Consider the following 17637-nt stretch of genomic DNA (forward strand, 5'->3'; position numbering starts at 1 on the left):
GACGACGCCGCCCCGCCCTACTCCGGCGAGGATCCGGCGCCCCCGGCCTCTCTCGCCTCGGATCCGCTCTTCTCCGGCGGTACTCCGGCAGCTACAGCAACTTCCGGCCGTCCTCGGGCCGTGTGCACACCGGATCCGATCTAGATCCGGACGAACCCTAACTTTTGGGTTGACTTCTACCCCTCTTAGTATTTTTTTTTGCTAACTTTGACCTGCCATAACTCTGCATCCGTAGCTCCGATTCGTGCGTGTAGCATATCAAAATGTTCGTCTCGATGAGTATATCATTTCATCTCATTGCATCATTTTCATTTGAGCTCATCTTGATGCCCGAAATGCTGTTGGAAGAGGGCTATGTGATGAATTTGTCAGATCTGTTTCAGCAAATAGCCTTTTGTCATTTTTGCCATGATTAATGTGTGCATGCTATGATCCTGAGCTCTACATGTGTTTTGTTATATGCCATGCCATCTTTACAGGGGTGTATGCCATGTATTTTTGTGATATTTGTGGTGACTAGCACAAGCTTGCAAAGTAGCGTAATCGTTGATGCTGATTTCAGGGACTTAGAATTTCACTAAGTCCTTGTCCTGATTTTGTTGTTATGCCATATGTTCATGTTGTTTCCTAATGATCCATGCCTCTTTTTGAGGATGATCAGTAAGGATTTTTTGTTAACATTGTGGTGCTCTATTCATCCATATCTTTGTTTGCATTTGTGGAGTACCCTAACTTGATTCAATCGAGCTCTACTTTTGCTATAAAATGATCCTGGCAGATTGTTGACATGTTTATCGATTTTGCCGAGGATGTTGCTATTGATCCGTGCATGTTATATTATTGTTCTTGCCATGTATAGCTCCTATGCCATGTCTTCTTGATGGGTGTATGCTTAGTTTGTCATGCAATGCTCTGTAGTGAGTGCATCGAGCTCGTAAACATGTCTACTCGTTAACTGTATTGCATGCTCCAGTTTTTCACCAAGTCTGAATTTGTTTGTGTGTTTGCTATGTTCACATGCTTGCAATTGTATTTTCTGATCCCTTTTGGCTCAAGGTCATTAAGGGACTTTTGTTAAGTGCTTTGAGTAGCTTCATGCCATGCCTTGATTTGCCATGTTAAGTTCTTGTAGCATGTAGTTTGCATGCTCTAAAGTGTGCTTCCTGATGATAAATTCCAGACTTGTGTTAATTTCACTAAGTCTGAAACTTGTTGTCATTTGCACTTTTACCATGCTTGTTTGAACCTGTTAATGGATGAATTAGCCGTAGCTTAGTGTTCATCTTTTGTCAAGCATCATGAGTGGATCCCTGCCATGTATTTTGTTGTCATGTTTGAGTGCTGTAGCATATTTATCTTGTTGCATTTAGATGGTTACTTGCTGATTATTGTAGACCGGTGCCATATTTGTTTTGCTTGCCATTTCCAAACCGTGCATCCGATTCCGGTGATCTTTATATTGATTTCAACCGAAATCACCTCACCTTTCCAGTGGCACTCTTGGATTTCCAAGTTGAGGTCAGGTTTAATCATTCCTTTGTAAATCTTGCATATGCATCACATATCGCATCCCGCATATCATACCATGTTGCATCATATTGCTTGAGCATTGCACGTGGTTGATTGTGCTCATTTTGCTTGTTGTTCTTGTTTGGGTAGAGCCGGGAGACAAGTTCGTGAACGAGGAGCCCGTTGAGTTCGCTTACGAGGATCAAGTCAACTCGGAGAATTTTGCAGGCAAGATGACCATACCCTCGAAATCACTTCTATCTTTGCTTGCTAGATGCTCGCTCTTTTGCTATGCCTATGCTACGATACCTACCACTTTCTTATCATGCCTCCCACATTGCCATGTCAAACTTCTAACCCACCATGTCCTAGCAAACCGTTGTTTGGCTATGTTACCGCTTTGCTCAGCCCCTCTTATAGCGTTGCTAGTTGCAGGTGAAGATTGGAGATCGTTCCTTGTTGGAACATCGTTTATTGTTGGGATATCACAATATTATCTTGTTTATCTTAATGCACCTATATACTTGGTAAAGGGTGGAAGGCTCGACCTTTTGCCTAGTGTTTTGTTCCACTCTTGCCGCCCTAGTTTCCGTCATATCAGTGTTATATTCCCGGATTTTGCGTTCCTTACACGGTTGGGTTATAATGGAAACCCCTTGACAGTTCGCCTTGAATAAAACTCCTCCAGCAATGCCCAACCTTGGTTTTACCATTTGCCGCTTAGCCTCTTTTTCCCTTGGGTTTCCGGAGCCCGAGAGTCTTCTTTATTTAAACCCCCCGGGTCAGTGCTCCTCTGAGTGTTGGTCCACCTCGTCAGCCGCCGGTGTCCACCAGGGGCAACTCTGGGCTGGCCTACCGGAAGTTTGGACAATCTGAGTGTGCCCTGAGAACGAGATATGTGCAGCTCCTATCAGGATTTGTCGGCACATTCGGGCGGTGTTGCTGGACTTGTTTTACCATTTTTCAATGATGTCTTGTAACCGGGATGCCGAATCTGATCGGATTGTCTTGGGAGAAGGAATATCCTTCGTTGACCATGAGAGCTTGTGATTGGCTAAGTTGGGACTCCCCTGCAGGGTTTTGAACTTTCGAAAGCCGTGCCCACGGTTATGGGTAGATGGGAATTTGTTAATGTCCAGTTGTAGATAACCTGAAACTTAACTTAAATAAAATGCACCAACCGCGTGTGTAACCGTGATGGTCTCTTCTCGGCGGAGTCCGGGAAGTGAACACGGTGTTGGAGTAATGCTTGACGTAGGTTGTTCTAGGATCACTTCTTGATCATAGTTGTTCATCTGTGCTTTGCCTTCTCTTCTCGCTCTCTTTTGCGAATAGGTTAGCCACCATATATGCTAGTCGCTTGCTGCAGCTCCACATCATACCTTTGCCTTACCTATAAGCTTAAATAGTCTTGATCACGAGGGTGCGAGATTGCTGAGTCCCCGTGACTCACAGATTACTTCCAAACCGGATGCAGGGACCGATGATACCGCTCCAGACGATGCGCTTGAGTTCAAGTGGGAGTTCGATGAAGACTCTCGCCGTTACTATGTGTCTTTCCCAGATGATCAGTAGTGGTGCCCAGTTGGGGCGATCGGGACTTTGTCGCATGTGGGGTTTATCTTTATTTTGGTACCGTAGTCGGACCATGAGTGTATTGGATGATTCTAATGTTATTCATGTATTTGTGTGACATGGCGAGTGTAAGCCAACTATGTATCATTTTCCCCTTTTATTTATTTACATGGGTTGTTGTGAAGATTACCTTACTTGCGACATTGCTTTCAATGCGGTTATGCCTCTAAGTCGTGCTTCGACACGTAGGAGATATAGCCGCATCGAGGGCGTTACATGAGCCGCGTCGAGGAGATGTTGGGCTACTCATCTCCGAGCCGCGTGGTGGCGCCTCCCCCTGAGATGCCGCAGTACAATCTCTTGCTGCACGTGGACCGCATCGAAGATTTTTCCTAGACACCGTCTGAGCACTGTGGAAATCAAGATTTTTATTACCTTTCGATTTTTTCAACGGCTTCACAAATGTTTGTCACCTTGGGTAGATGCCATCCGCAAGATAGTAGCCATAGTTGTATGTATGACCATTTGCTACAAACTCCATCGGTGTAGCTTCAACATTTGCAATCTTATTCATGAGTGATGACCGATTAAGAACATTGATGTCATTCAAAGATCCAGGCATTCTAAAAAAGCATGAAAATCCAAGTCTCCTGATCGGCCACTGCTTCAAGGATTATAGTGAAACCCTTTTTCTGGCCGTGAAATTGTCCATGCCATACCTTAGGACGGTTCTTTCAACTCCAATGTACGCAATCTATTGATCCAAGCATACCTGGGAACCCGCGAGCTTTGTTTATCTCCAAAAGCTTTGTGGTGTCTTTAGCATTGGAAGCTCTCAAATACTCCGAACCAAACTCTTGCACAATTCCGACTGTGAAGCGCTTGACACACATGATGGCTTGACTCTCACCCATGGCCAAGTGGTCATCAACTAGATCAGCCGGAATATTGTATGCCAACATACGCAAAGCGGCTGTCACCTTTTGAAAGGTGGTATGCCCGAGTTCTCCGGCGCATTCCTCCTTTGCTGAAAAAATCAATCATGACTCGCCAATTTCTCTGCAATGCGTTTGAACAACTTGATGCTCATCCTAAAACGGCGCCGAAAGTACGACTCGGGGTATGTGGGATTCTCCACAAAATAGTGCCTCATCAATCTGTTGTTGACATTTTCTGACGACCGATAATCGAACCACCGTGCTTCGGCTTTTTATGACGTGCATTGCTAGGATCATTGCGAGGTCCTCCTTCTCTTGAATATCAAATTCTTCGTCAATAAAAAGCCGTTTTCTCCAGCGCGTTGTTGAGATTGCGCGTCTGTTGAAGATGCTCTAAACCACCTTACCACGGACCAGAATTCTCTACCGTAAGGCAGGGTGCCGTTCGACCACTGACATGTGGGCCAGGTTTGGGCCCACATGTCAGTGGCCCAACGGTACACACCGTACGTCAGAGGAGCTCCTTCCCCTTATTACGGGGTCACATTCATGCAAACGATACAGCCGCTGCCCTCCTCTTCTTCCCAAACCCTAGTCACGGACTCCCGGCGAGCCACAACGACGGCGGTCGATCAGCTCACAGGGGCGGCGTTAGGGATATTCTTGGATTTTTCATGTGAATACACATGATTTTTACAAAACATTGTTGATTTTGATAAAACAGTGACAATTTTTGAAAAATAACAATGATTTTGGTAAAATAAATACCCTGTTGCAAATTTCTGGAGCCGCCACTGTCGCCTCAAGGCACCGATCTGATTTTGGCAGAATGAATACCTATTGCAAATTTCTGAAGCCGCCACTGTCGCCTCAAGGCACCGATCCGCGAGCCCTTAGTATGCGATGACGTCAGGAGGAGGAGGAGGCGAGCATGGCTGCACGGAGCAGGGCCACCTGCCGGCGACCGACCGCCGTGGCCGCGACGAGGACGCCCCTCCCCATTCCGCGCCGCCATTCCCCTTCCCCGAAGCAGCGCTCGAGGTATGTGCCCCTCCTCTTTCTTTCCTCCAATCCGGAGTCCAACAAAGGGAGCCGAAACGAACCGTCTCTTCCGTTGCAGACGAAGAAGAAGCAGAAGCTGGTGCAACAGCCCTCGCTGGAGATCCCCGACAGTGCGCTCGTCGAGATCCTGTCGCGGGTGCCCTACAGGTCGCTCTGCCGCTTCAAGTGCGTGTCCAAGCCATGGCTCGCCCTCTGTTCCGACCCGGACATCCGCAGGAGGTGCCCGCAGACCCTGTCCGGCTTCTTCTACAACCGGAGCGGCTGCGGCCTCAGCTTCCGCAATCTGTCCGGGAGAGGCCCCCCTCTGGTCGACCCTTCGCTCCCGTTCCTACGAGGGCGCTACGAGCGCGTCGAGATCCAGCAGTGCTGCGGCGGCCTCCTCCTCTGCAGATACTGGGACTCGTACAAAGGGCGGAACAAGAAGAAATTCGGGTACGCTGTGTGCAATCCTGCCACCGGGGAATGGACTGTGCTGACCCTCATTGTTTTGCCGGACCCGGTGGACGGCGTTCCTGTGATCTACAATGTGAACGATCTCTTCCTGGGGTTCGACGCCGCCGTTCCGTCCCGCTTCGTGGTGTTTGCGCCCCTGAGCAATTCTTTCGGCGAGTTCGCGCAGGTGGCCATCTTCTCATCGGAGACTAGGCGGTGGGCTTCCGTGGAGAGCGAGTGGCCTTACAAAACCGTTCTTCTTGGTGGTACGGCTTGTGCCTACCTGAATGGCACAATGCATCTGACTACCCATAGTGGTACAATAGTCAGTGTCGACGCGGAGGGGGAGACTTGGAGGGAAATTGAGGATGGCATGGAGGAGTACCGTGAGGTTGTTTCTATTGGGCATTCTCAGGGCAGCTTGCATGCTTGGCTGATAGATAATGATAAGGATCCCGAACTCTGTGTTTGGGTTCTTGAAGATTATGGTAGGGAAAGTGGACCCTGAAGCACACTGTTGAGATATCGGAACTTTTCGGGAGGCAGCCGGACAAAGACGAAGCGTGTTATAGCATGCTTGCAATCCATCCAGATTGTAATTTGGTTTTCCTCACCGACAACAAGAAGATGACAGTGTCGTATGATATGGATACTCGGAAAGTTGATGTTATCTGCACTTCTGGAGAATTACTGGTTGGTGCACCTTATGTTCCTTGTTTTGTGGAAATGTCGGCAGGTGGTCACTGAGAGTCGCTGCTGCTTTCATGTACTTGAAGTGGAAGTACTTCACAAATACCAGTTGTTGGGTATGAGCCTAAGTGTCTTGTTTTGTGGACTGGCTTGGAAATGTCTCAGGCTCTTAGCTCCTATGTCTACTTCAGTTTGTTCTTCCTATCTGTCTGTGTTCAGAACTTCAGATGTGTGCCATTTGTGGCTTTGAACATCACTGGTTAGCCATACAGAATTTCTGTGGAACCGTCTGATGGGTCATTATCGAGGTCACTTTGTTAGCTCCTCACGTGGGCTAAATTTGACATCTTATCTATCTGAATCTCATTTCAATTGTCTTTAATATGCAACTCGTTATCCATTGTTTTAAGTAATTATTAAGGTCATGATATTTCTTCTGCGTTTGGAAACATCACTCTCTTGTCTGTTTTTTGTTTTGAAATTTTTAATCTTTATCAGTGATGTGATATTGTGCCCTGACCTTTCTGTATTATGCATAGAAGGTAAGGTAAAGAAATCCGCTTGGTGACAATCATTATGCAGCTGAATAGAGCTACAGTAGATGGTTATTTCTCACTTTTCTTAGTAGAACAGAATAATTGTTGGGGCAGAGAACAGAATGTCTGAGGAACATTCTGATGGGTCATTTCTCAATGATTATTTTCTTATTGGGTTTTGACAGATGGTATTATAATTGGGGAATCTTCTTGTCCATTATCTAGCATACTTAATATCCTTCTGTAATCCTCTGAGTCACTGTAACTTCAAGATCCCAGCAAGTTAACTATCTCTTCTTGGATTAGGAAGCTGCATATGTAGCACCGGTACTATCTTCTTTTTAGGCAAACACACCTTTACTACCTGCAGCTCTAGTATGCATTGGACACCTTAAAAGTATTTTAACATAAGTTGTAACCTGGTGTTTATTGTCATTCAAAATGAAAAAGATAGAAAAGCGTCCTACAATTATTATTATTTTGAAACCAGGCAAAAGATTTGCCATTTTCATTAAATAAGAGAGGAGGTTCAGACATATGTCGCAACACGACCAAAAGAAAAGAGTAACGATGTAACCGCCTCACCGCCTTTTGCCACCAAACTACAAATTTATTTTCAGTTGATCATTTAAGCCATGCAACGATGTTCTTTTCCTTGAACGAAATCTGAGAAATTAAATTACAATGTGGCTTTCTCTATATCATCCAAAGAAATAGCAAGCATGCTGAGCAAGAGCTGAGTGTGATTGACTCCATGCTAACACGGGGAGATCAATTGCCAGGTCTAAATCCAGGGATAAACAAGCCTCTCCTCTTTTTTCTTGAACTACACAAATTATCACATTTTCCGGTAAACCACCCTTTCAGAACCAGGCTATAGATTGCAGAACTGTTTTGTGTCCCGTGTTTCTGAATATTTTTGACACAACTCACATGTATAGGGAACTCTAACCTGCAAATTATATCAAATGATATGATCATCTGCATATTGTATCGTGTCTTCTTTCAGTAGGACACATATTTTCCGTAATTTTCTGGAATTCTCAAATTGTCCATGACCTAGGGAGTCTTATGGGTGGTCTAGAGAGCTGGAGTAGGAACAAGAGGGAACTGTGGTTGGACGGGAGTACATGTTAAAAAAAAAACAAGACTTTGCCCGAAAAGGGCCGGCACTGGCACAACGGCCCAGTGCGGCTTTTGGAGCTTTTCATTTTGAATGACAATAAACAGGGAGCAACTAGTTAACGAGTGCTCCTTCGGGACTCTCGCAACGATCAGCGCCACTTGACGCGCTCTCAGCCATTCGCCATGTGTCCCGCTCTGGACGCTCCCTTTGGATTTTATTTTTTTATTTTTCCGCACGCGTTTTCGGCTTTTTAAATGGTTTTTTTTCTGGGTTTTTTCGACGTTTTGATTTTCCTCCGGTCTTTCTTAGCTTTTCGATCAAAAAAAATTTCCCGCGAAAAAACGCATTTTCTTTTTTTTCCTTTCGCGAAAGTCGCGGTTTTTTTTCCGCGAGAGGCATGGTTGTGCTTTATCGAGAGTCACGGCCGTGCCTTTCGGAAACGAAAAAAAACGCGTTTTCTGTTTTTTTCTTTCGCGAGAGTCACGGTTTTGCTTCCGCGAGAGGCACGGTTGTGCTTTCGCGAGAGTCACGGCCGTGCCTCTCAAAAAGGGAAAAACAAAACGTATTTTCTTTTTTTTTCTTTCGTGAGAGTTACGGTTTTGCTTCTGCGAAAGGCACGGTTGTGCTTACGCGAAAGTCACAGTCATGCCTCTCGGAAAGGGAAAAAAATACGCGTTTTCTGTTTTTTTTTCTTTTGCGAGAGTCACGGTTTTGCTTTCACGAGAGGCACGTTTGTGCTTTCGCGAGAGTCACGCCCGTGCCTCTCGGAAACGAAAAAAAACATGTTTTTTATTTTTTTTCTTCCACGAGAGTCACGATTTTGCTTCCACGAGAGGCACGGTTGTAATTTTGCGAGAGGCACGGACATGCCTCTTTCGGAAAGGGAAAAAAACTGTGCTCCCGGTTCGGTTTTTTCGCCCGGTTTTTTTGTCTGTTTTTTCGTGAAAAAAAAAGTTCGTCAAAACCTATCAACATGAGATCTAGTTTTGAAGATCTCAACGCGAGGAATCCAATGGTGAAAACGGTTCGAGATTTGTATACACGGTTTAAGAGATAAAACGTTTTGAATAAACAGATCTACAAAAAAAGGAAAACTCCCAGGTTGCGACAAGTGGCACGCTGCATGTGCGCTATTTGTCGCGACCCGGGAAAATGAAGTGTTCTTTGCAACGAGTACTTCTTAATTAGTAATTTCGCAATAAACATCAGGATTGTGCCTCCGGTCCTCTCGGGTGGGCCGGCATTTCCGTAATCGTGACCTCCAAAACGTAACCAAACGACATGGAAAACACGATTCTGCCTCCGGCACCCGATAAAGATATTTTTCCTTTCCGGCGTGGAAATGCTCTTTTCCATCTACAGTACAAAACAAGAAAACAAAACGTAATTTTCAGTGCTGTGCCGACCTGAAGCAGCCAGCCAGCCAGCCAGGATCCACAAATGTTACATCACGGGATAAACGCTAGCTAGCTAGCCAGTGCTGCTTCTCGCCACGTCTCTGTGCCTGCCCGATATTTTTTCCCTTTCACGAAAGAGAAAATATCGCCCGTGCATGCGCTTTTATCCCGGGCTCCTGACACATAGGCAGGATTTATCTCTCGGCTTCCATTTTCGAAACGCGGCAAAGATCTTCGCCAGCCTTTAATCTGCGCCTGCCCAGAAGAACATATATCCGCACAGCGCGCCGTGCTAGCTAGCAAGCATTCCTGGCTCTCCCGTCAAGCACCACGCACGCACATCGCCAGGCTCAGGGCTCCTGCTGGCTTGCTCCCGGCCGAGCGCTCAGGAGGGAGGAGGCGATGGCGGCCGTGTTGGACGCGTGGCGCAGCAAGAGCGCGGCCATCACGTCGTGGTGCGTGTCGGCGCTGTGGAGCGGGCTCAGGCGAAGGCACCGGCGGACGGCGTACGCCCTCGGAGCCGGTGGGCTCAAGCTCAACTACGACGCGCTCAGCTACGCCCAGAACTTCGACGACGGGAGCTGCCCCGGCGAGTGCGAGCCCGACTTTACGGCCAGGTTCGCGCCCGCTGGAGCGCGGAGGCCGTCGATCACTTGCTGTCCTTAGGAGAGCTAGCTCATCGCTGTTTGTAGTTCCGGCCCGGCGTGTGTGGTGGTGGTGGTATTGTTGTCACCTTCAAAGTATGTCTCTCTCGCGTGCGTGTCTAGTTACTCTTGGTAGTAATCGAGGTCATGCTAGGTCTATATATCTTGGCTGGATGGGTGTGGGTGTGCGTGTGCAAGTATTTAGAGTGGAGGAACCAATATTGTTTGGATTATGTGGACCGATAAGCTCAAAGTTACTGTGCATACTGCTTTTCACTATATTTTAGCTAATGTAGTTCACGTGGCGTCTGGGGTCAGCTTTTGTCTCATTTGTATATATGGTGACCCCTATCATAAGCAGACTAATGTCATCTGGGACCAAGTAGCGTCTTTTGTTTATGATAACCTAAGTAAGCCCATGGTTTGTATGGGAGACTTGAATGATGTCCTGTATGAAGTCGACGGTTGTAATGGCAATATCAACTACTACCGTATGCATGCCTTTCGTTCTATTGTCAAGAACTGTGGCCTTTTCGATATTGGTTATAGTGGTCCTGCTTACACTTGGCGTGGTAGACAAAATACTTCCAAGCCTATTCATCGTCGTCTAGATCGTTGTTTGGTTAATTCTGATTGGTGCGCTCACTTTCCTAACACTAAAGTGCTCAATCTCCCCATTATTCTTAGTGACCATGCGCCTATTTTGATTTCTACTGATAGTCACTTTGTCAAGCCTAAGCAGTCTTTCAAATTTGAAAATTGGTGGCTTTCTGAAGATGACTTCAATTCTTTTGCTAAAAATGCCTGGAAAGCTACTACTCTTAACTCTTTTACAGCTAAATCAACTTCATTGGCAAATACTCTAAAGGCATGGTGTAAAAAAAAGAAGCCTTTACAGCAGACTCTCAGTATGTTAGAGGCCAAAATCAATGATTTGCAGAAATTGCCTCTTCACCATCAGAGTCAAGACTTGGAGCAATCCCTCATTGCCAGGTACGAGTTTACTCTCAATTAACTGAATCAATATTACAGACAACGTGGCAAAAAAAATTGGGTGTCCAAAGGTGATAGAAACACTAAGTTTTTCCATCAGGCTGTTATCAAGCGTAGAAAAAGAAATACAATCTGTTCTGTTAAAGATGAGAATAATGTGCTCCATTATAAACCTGCTGCTATCATGCAAACTTTTGTTAATTATTTCAGATTCATTTTCTCCTCTCCTAATGATGTGGTGTGCAGGCCTTTTCCTCAACTCAACTCCTTTGAACATAATGATGACTTCACCTATTCCGTTCCTGATAAATCTGAAAATTTTCAGATTCTTAAGGATATGAAACTAAATGCTTCACCAGGTCCTGATGGCTTCAATGTGGAGTTTTATCTGGCAACTTGGGACTGGATTGGTGATGACGTAACGCAGTTGGTGTCTTCTTTCTATGCCACAGGTATTCTGCCTCCACACATTAATGACACTAACATTGCTCTCATTCCTAAGAAGTTAGTCTCTCTTGTTCCCATGGATTATAGACCAATTAGCCTTTGCAATGTCATTTATAAAATTATTGCTAAATCTCTGGCAAACAGACTTAAGCCCCATCTTCCAGATTATGTTGATCCAGCTCAACAAGCTTTTATTGAGGGTAGACGGATTACTGACAACATTATTGTTGCTCAAGAAATTTCTCACTCTTTTACTCTTAGGTCTTGGAAACACAATGCCTTCATGCTAAAGATAGATCTGGCTAAAGCTTTTGACCGTCTAGAATGGAACTTCATTGTCTCGGCTCTTTCTCGTAAAGGGCTACATGGTCATTTCATCAATCTTGTGCATGCTTGCATTTCCTCACCCATTTTCTCTGTCCTCATTAATGGTCAGCCGTCTCCCAAATTTAAGTCTCACAGAGGTATCAGACAGGGTTGTCCCATGTCTCCTTACCTTTTTGTTCTTGCCATCAATGAACTTTCTATCATGCTTAATGAAGCTGCTCAGGACAATCATTTGCAAGGCATTTCTCTAGGCCCAAATTGCCCTCCTATTCATTCTCTCCTTTTTGCAGATGACCTTTTAGTCTGTGGTCAGGCTACTACACAGGAGGCTCAGACTATGTCAGATTTGATTCAGCACTTTTGTTCCCTTTCCGGTCAAACTCCTAATTGGGACAAATCTGCTATTCTGTTTAGCACTCATACTCCTCAAAATGTTATTACTAATATTAAACAAATTTTCCGAGTTGCTAATCTTGATGATAGATTCATCCACCTTGGTCATCCTTTGATTTTACCTGCTAAAAATAGAGCCTCTGCTTACAACTTTGTGATTGACAAGTTCTCTAACAAGCTGCCTTCTTACAAAGCTAATATGCTCTCCCATGCAGCTCGTCTGGAACTTATTAGGTCTGTTTTTTCTGCCATTCCGGTCTATTACATGGCAAACATTTTGTTCTCCAAAAAGCTTATTGCTAAGCTCACAGCTATCATTAGAACTTTTTGGTGGACAGGTATTAGGGAAGATGGCTCAAGGAAAGGACTATGTCTCAGAGCTTGGAAAGATATAGCAAATTCAAAAGAAGAAGGAGGTCTAGGGATTAGAAATCTTAAAGCCATCAATGAAAGTCTCATCATTGCGGCAGCTTGGAGGTTAGCAAACAACCCCTCTTCTCACTTATACTGTATTCTTCGGGCTAAGTATTTCCCTACTACTACAATCTGGAGGGCAACTTCTTCTCCTCCTAAGTCTGGTTTTTGGGCTTCAATTTTAAAAATGCTTCCCAGGCTTACTCAGCATGCCTTCTATCAGCTTACTAAAGGCAACATTTCTTTATGGAGCATGCCTTGGTGTCCTCTTTGGAGATCTATTCATGATTTTCTTATTCCTCAAACCACAGGATTTGTTTATCCTTCTTTGGTTAATGACCTGTGGCTCCCAGGACAGAAAGCTTGGAACCATGACCTTATTTTTAATCTGTTTGATCAAACTTTTGCTTCTCAGGTGGTTGCTATAGACATTATTCACGACGACATCGACGATCCTCTTTGCTGGCCTTTGGCCACTAATGACTTTTGTTCTCCTAAATCTGCTTACAAGCTTTGTTTGCAGGAGATACACAACAATTCTGTTACAGCTCCAATGCAGGTGTCCTCGGAGGTCAAGAACTTGCTTACGACTATTTGGCGTGATAAAAACCTATTGCCAAAGGTTCAAACTTTCGCTTGGAGACTATTGAGAAGAGCTCTGCCAACAGGTATGAGAGCAGGTCGTTTTTCTGTTCATATTTCTCAGATTTGCTCCAGATGTGGCATGCAGGAGGATGATTTGCATCTTTTTTTCCTTTGTGACTTTGCTAGGGCAGCCTGGTTCTCTAAGCCCTGGTTTATTAGATCACATGCTATAGTTCAGGGCCTCAATTCTGTGCATTTGGTTATTGCTCGTCTTCTCTCCTTTAATCACCCTCATGCTTCTTTAAAAAATATTCTTAATTTCTTATGGTGCATGTGGAAAATTAGAAACGACTTCCTGTTTGAGCGTAAGAAGCACCAACCTTACCAGGTTCATATTTTAGCTGCTGCCTTGGATCATTACTTGCAAAATGATTCCCTGCTAGATTTGAGCAAACCTAATAACCTCAACAACCAGAATGTGTTGCAACATTTGCCCCCTCAAGGTAGCACCATTAAGTCTGTTATGCTCCTGAAAGGTCCAAAAATCTACACTGATGCTGCTTTTAAAACTAAAAAAGCTTCAGGCATTTACTATGGGCAGCCTCGAACAGGCATTGGGGTGTATTTCTGTCTTCCTTTATCCCAAGGAGAAATAAACATTCAGGTCCAAGCCTCAGCTCTGCCAACAACAAGTCCTCTCCATGCAGAAGTGCTTGCACTGGAGTTTGCATCACATCTGACGAACATTCTGCAGATTCAACATCCTGTCTTCTTAACAGATTGTCTTACACTTGCTTCTGTGATTGCTGCCAGGAACTTCTTGCATTCTGCTGCGCCCTGGAATATTAGGAAAAATCTAGCTGATATTCTCAACTTAACGTCTCATATGCAGGCTCAAATTTTTCATATTTCTAGGAATAACAATGGGGTGGCTCATAATCTTGCAAAGCAGGTCTTTCAGAACAACTACGGAGCGCTTATGGACTGTTCCCATAATTCCCATACAAATGCTCCTTGCCCTGTTATTTCTTCCTTGCAGAACATTGCTCTTTCAGGTTTTCATCTACATAAGGTGTACTGCTTCTAATATCCTGTACTAATTTGGCAGATTAAAATCTCTATGACTTTTCTTTCCAAAAGATATTCTCAGGATACTATCACATTTAACAGGACGAGGATTCGCTATTTCTCCGAGAGATCACTTGTCACTCTGCGCTACATGTGCTTCCTTCTGATCAGATGGTCTCTATGTGAAGGACTTTATGTATCTTTAGCACTCCCTATGTTTCTTCTTTTCTTTCTAAGCTAGTAGATGTTCATCTGGTTGATCTCCTTTCAACCTATCTTTGCTTCTTCCTCCAGCAACTCTGTTTTGGCTGTTCTCCTCTTCTAATCTTTAGGCCAATGTAATATCTCCTGTACTATGGTCAATGCTGGAAATGAAATTGGGCACCCTCTGGGTGCCTTGCTTTGTTCAAAAAAAAATTGTTTGCTGGATGGCAGTACATGCATGAGATTTTTTTTAGGAAAGTACATGCATGAGATTAATTTGGGAATACATTAATTAGGGAATATGGTGCTGCGGCTGCATGTTTAACCTCCGAGAAGCAGCTGAGGAAGGCCATGTTTGGTTCATAAGTTCTAGGATTTTTTTAGGCCCAACTAAAAAGTCGTTAGTCCCTAAAAAATCCCTACCTGTTTGGTATATGGGACTAAATATAGACTAAAAGACCATGTTATAACTAAAAGTCTCAAAAAGACTCTTCTTGAGGGTCTTCTTTCATAAGTCTTAAATGCCCACTTTAAGTCCCTATAAGTCCCTCATGTTTCACCCGTAAAAAAACCTTCTTATTTGGTTTAGATGGGACTAAAAGAGACTTTTTTAAGTCCCTACATCAATAAGTCTCTGTAAACAAACACCCCTAACACAAGAAGAAAGTGTAAGATTATTGATGATTGATACAGTTCGCGGCAAGGATGAAGAATATATCGCTGCCAATGACAGCTTTCTAAACGATTTAACTGGGTCAGCTATCCAAATCATTTGAAGCAGATGCATTGGGAGATCTTTCTGTAGCTTTTCCTCCCCTATCCCTTAGCGGCTAGGATAAACTCTTCCCTCCACACTTCAGCAGCGAGCCTGTCGATTCGCCTCCTCTCTGCCTACTGCTTCGGCGGCCAATGGCTGGGAGAGAATCCCGGTGCCTTCACTCTGGCTAGTAGTTTAGATTAGGATTCTTTAGTTCTCGTAGGAGCGGTGCTCGGGCGGAGGGCGGAGATTCTTCTTCAAGTTTGTCTTTCGGGTTTGGATCCTTTCGTCTGGACATAGTCGACGGAGCTCTGGTGTAGATTTCTACCGTTTTCTTGGCACAGTTAGGTTAGGGTTTGTTGCCGTGTGGCGAAATTTGGTGTCAAGTGATTCAGATCTGTTCAAGGGTTCAACAACGATGACTGCGGCTCCAAGGCGTTGGTCCTTAGGGGCGCGTGCATCAAGACTTCCCGGCTATCATCGACAAGGTCAGGCCGGCTCTGGCAGAGGAGCGATGACAGCGGCGCGTCGGCGGCTCGTTCTACCAGCAGTAGTGGTCGTTAGGTGGTCTCGAAATCTCAGTGTAATTTTTATTATGTTTAAGGTGCTTTTGCACTTTCGGTGAAATTTCATAATATATATGAATTATTTTTGCAAAAAGAAACATTTGAAGCCACCAAGAGATTTCCCTTTTCTTGTTGCGAAAACCGCCAAGAGATATCCAATTGTCTATTTGTAGCAAAAAGGACAATTCCATCATTATGGTCACCCAAGTACACTGTATTCTTTTTTTTAGCATCAGTACAGACACAACCGCTCATATACATGCGCATACACTCTCCTCTACGAACGGACACACGTACCCCCTACCTTTATGAGCACCTCCGAAAAATTGAGCCGGCATATCATCTTGAGATTTATGAAATCACCGTAGGCGCCTCGTCGTCGACGGGAACGTCTCCTCTCGCCGAAAGCGCATCACCGGAAATCCTGAAATAAATCTAGAAATAATGCGAGCACCAGGATTTGAACCCTGGTGAGTTGGGGATACCACTGTCCACCAAACCAATTCAATCACAGGTCGATTCGCACTATACTCTTTATTTAATAGAATGCACAGATTGTAAAATGAATAGACTTGATAGTTGGCTCTAGATTTTGGAATTTATAACAATATAGGAGTTTGTTGTGACAGCTTGTTACGCCTGGCGGGATCAAGACTGGTCTCACAGACCAACACTAGTCTTTGTCTTCACTCATGCGCACCCGGGAGCTACTTACCGGTTGGCCACCCATCGCCAAGCACGCTTAACTTTAGAATTCTTTTCGAATGAGCTTCTGGAAAGGAAGGAATTTCTTATTGATATGAGTAGTCTATCATTACTATTAAGCTAGGCTCTCACATACACCCCCACTCAAAGGAACCGACGTCCTCGTCGGCCCATCAGAAACGTTCCCTCTTGGCACACGTATGCGTGTCCAGTCCAGCACAAGTGCCATGCCGTGTGCTACAACGGGCCACATGCCCACGCACCTGACCCGTACATGTCCGTGTAACTGTGAGGGTCGGCTCTGATACCAAATTGTAATACCCTGTTACGCCCGGCAGGATGAGGACTGGCCCCACAGACCAACACCGGTCTTTGTCCTCACTCGTGCGCACCCGGGAGCTACTTCCCGATCGGTCATCCATTCTAAAATGACCCCGAGCCGAGCACGCTTAACTTTGAAATTCTTTTCGAATGGGCTCCTAGAAAAGAAGAAATTCCTCGTTAATATAAGTAGTCTATCATTTCTATTAAGCTAGGCTTTCACATTTGTGAAATATGATGCTTTACTACTTTGAACGCTGCACATCAGAGCCGCGAATTCAAGCTCCTATTTACAGTAATTGGATCTGATGACTGAGAAGCGACAGAAAAGAAGACGTGGCAACAGGCTCGTTTTTTTCAAAATTGAAATCATCTGAATGGATGAAAAAGAAAAGAACTGACACCACCAGACCACTACGAAGAAGAGAAGGTAGAAGGAAAATATACATTGCTCGTGCATACTTGTTGCGTTGCATCGTTGGATGTGCGCAATCTATAGAAGCGAGAGAAAGAAAACAAAAAATTGAAATCATCTCGGATGGTTGACCGTTGGATCTGCGCAATTGACAGAATCGAAAGAAAAAATATTCAATAAATTGACGCAATTGATAGAAGCTAGAAAAAGAAAAAAGAAAAAATGATCGGGTGAGAACGAGAGCGCTGCGGGGTGGGGTTTCGAGCACGCGACCGAGCTACCTAGATATACGCTCCAAAAAGTTTTAGAAAAACTGCTAGCTAGAGTTTTTTTCTTAGATGGATGAGCTAGCGAGAGTTGCTGTCCGCGTAGACTGCTCTCGCTACTTGTTCTAGTGCGATTCAACATTCAAGCACCCTAAACCTCCTTGTGATCCCCTCCTACATAACCTCCTCCGTGGCCCCAAGCTCTCTCCCTCCCAGCACCCATGAAACATTAACGTTAACAATTCAGTGACACCTTTCCCCCCTGCA

General features: G+C 44.8%; 3 protein-coding genes across 3 annotated transcripts; all 3 read left to right on the plus strand.

The window, feature by feature from the left end:
* Positions 1-4843: 4843 nt before the first annotated feature.
* LOC125512250 (F-box protein At5g49610) lies at positions 4844-6559 on the plus strand. The gene is given in 3 exon segments (XM_048677346.2): positions 4844-5063; positions 5143-6004; positions 6007-6559. Coding segments are annotated over 3 exon segments (1257 nt in total). The 5' UTR covers positions 4844-4925; the 3' UTR covers positions 6264-6559.
* Positions 6560-9385: 2826 nt separating this feature from the next.
* On the plus strand, positions 9386-10421 carry LOC125512251 (uncharacterized). The gene has a single exon (XM_048677348.2). The coding sequence runs from the start codon at positions 9668-9670 to the stop codon at positions 9929-9931; it is 264 nt and encodes an 87-aa protein (XP_048533305.2). The 5' UTR covers positions 9386-9667; the 3' UTR covers positions 9932-10421.
* Positions 10422-12268: 1847 nt separating this feature from the next.
* LOC147965630 (uncharacterized) lies at positions 12269-14155 on the plus strand. The gene has a single exon (XM_087530538.1). The coding sequence runs from the start codon at positions 12269-12271 to the stop codon at positions 14153-14155; it is 1887 nt and encodes a 628-aa protein (XP_087386664.1).
* The last annotated feature ends 3482 nt before the right edge of the window (positions 14156-17637 follow it).

The sequence above is a fragment of the Triticum urartu genome, chromosome 6A (genome assembly GCF_056163025.1).
Source record: "Triticum urartu cultivar PI428250 chromosome 6A, HENAU_Tu73, whole genome shotgun sequence".
Lineage (NCBI taxonomy): Eukaryota > Viridiplantae > Streptophyta > Magnoliopsida > Poales > Poaceae > Triticum > Triticum urartu.

Bases quoted from the DNA above. Each gene is read 5' to 3' on its own strand.
- LOC125512251 (XM_048677348.2), top strand. From the start codon at position 9,668: ATGGCGGCCGTGTTGGACGCGTGGCGCAGCAAGAGCGCGGCCATCACG.
- LOC147965630 (XM_087530538.1), top strand. From the start codon at position 12,269: ATGCTCTCCCATGCAGCTCGTCTGGAACTTATTAGGTCTGTTTTTTCT.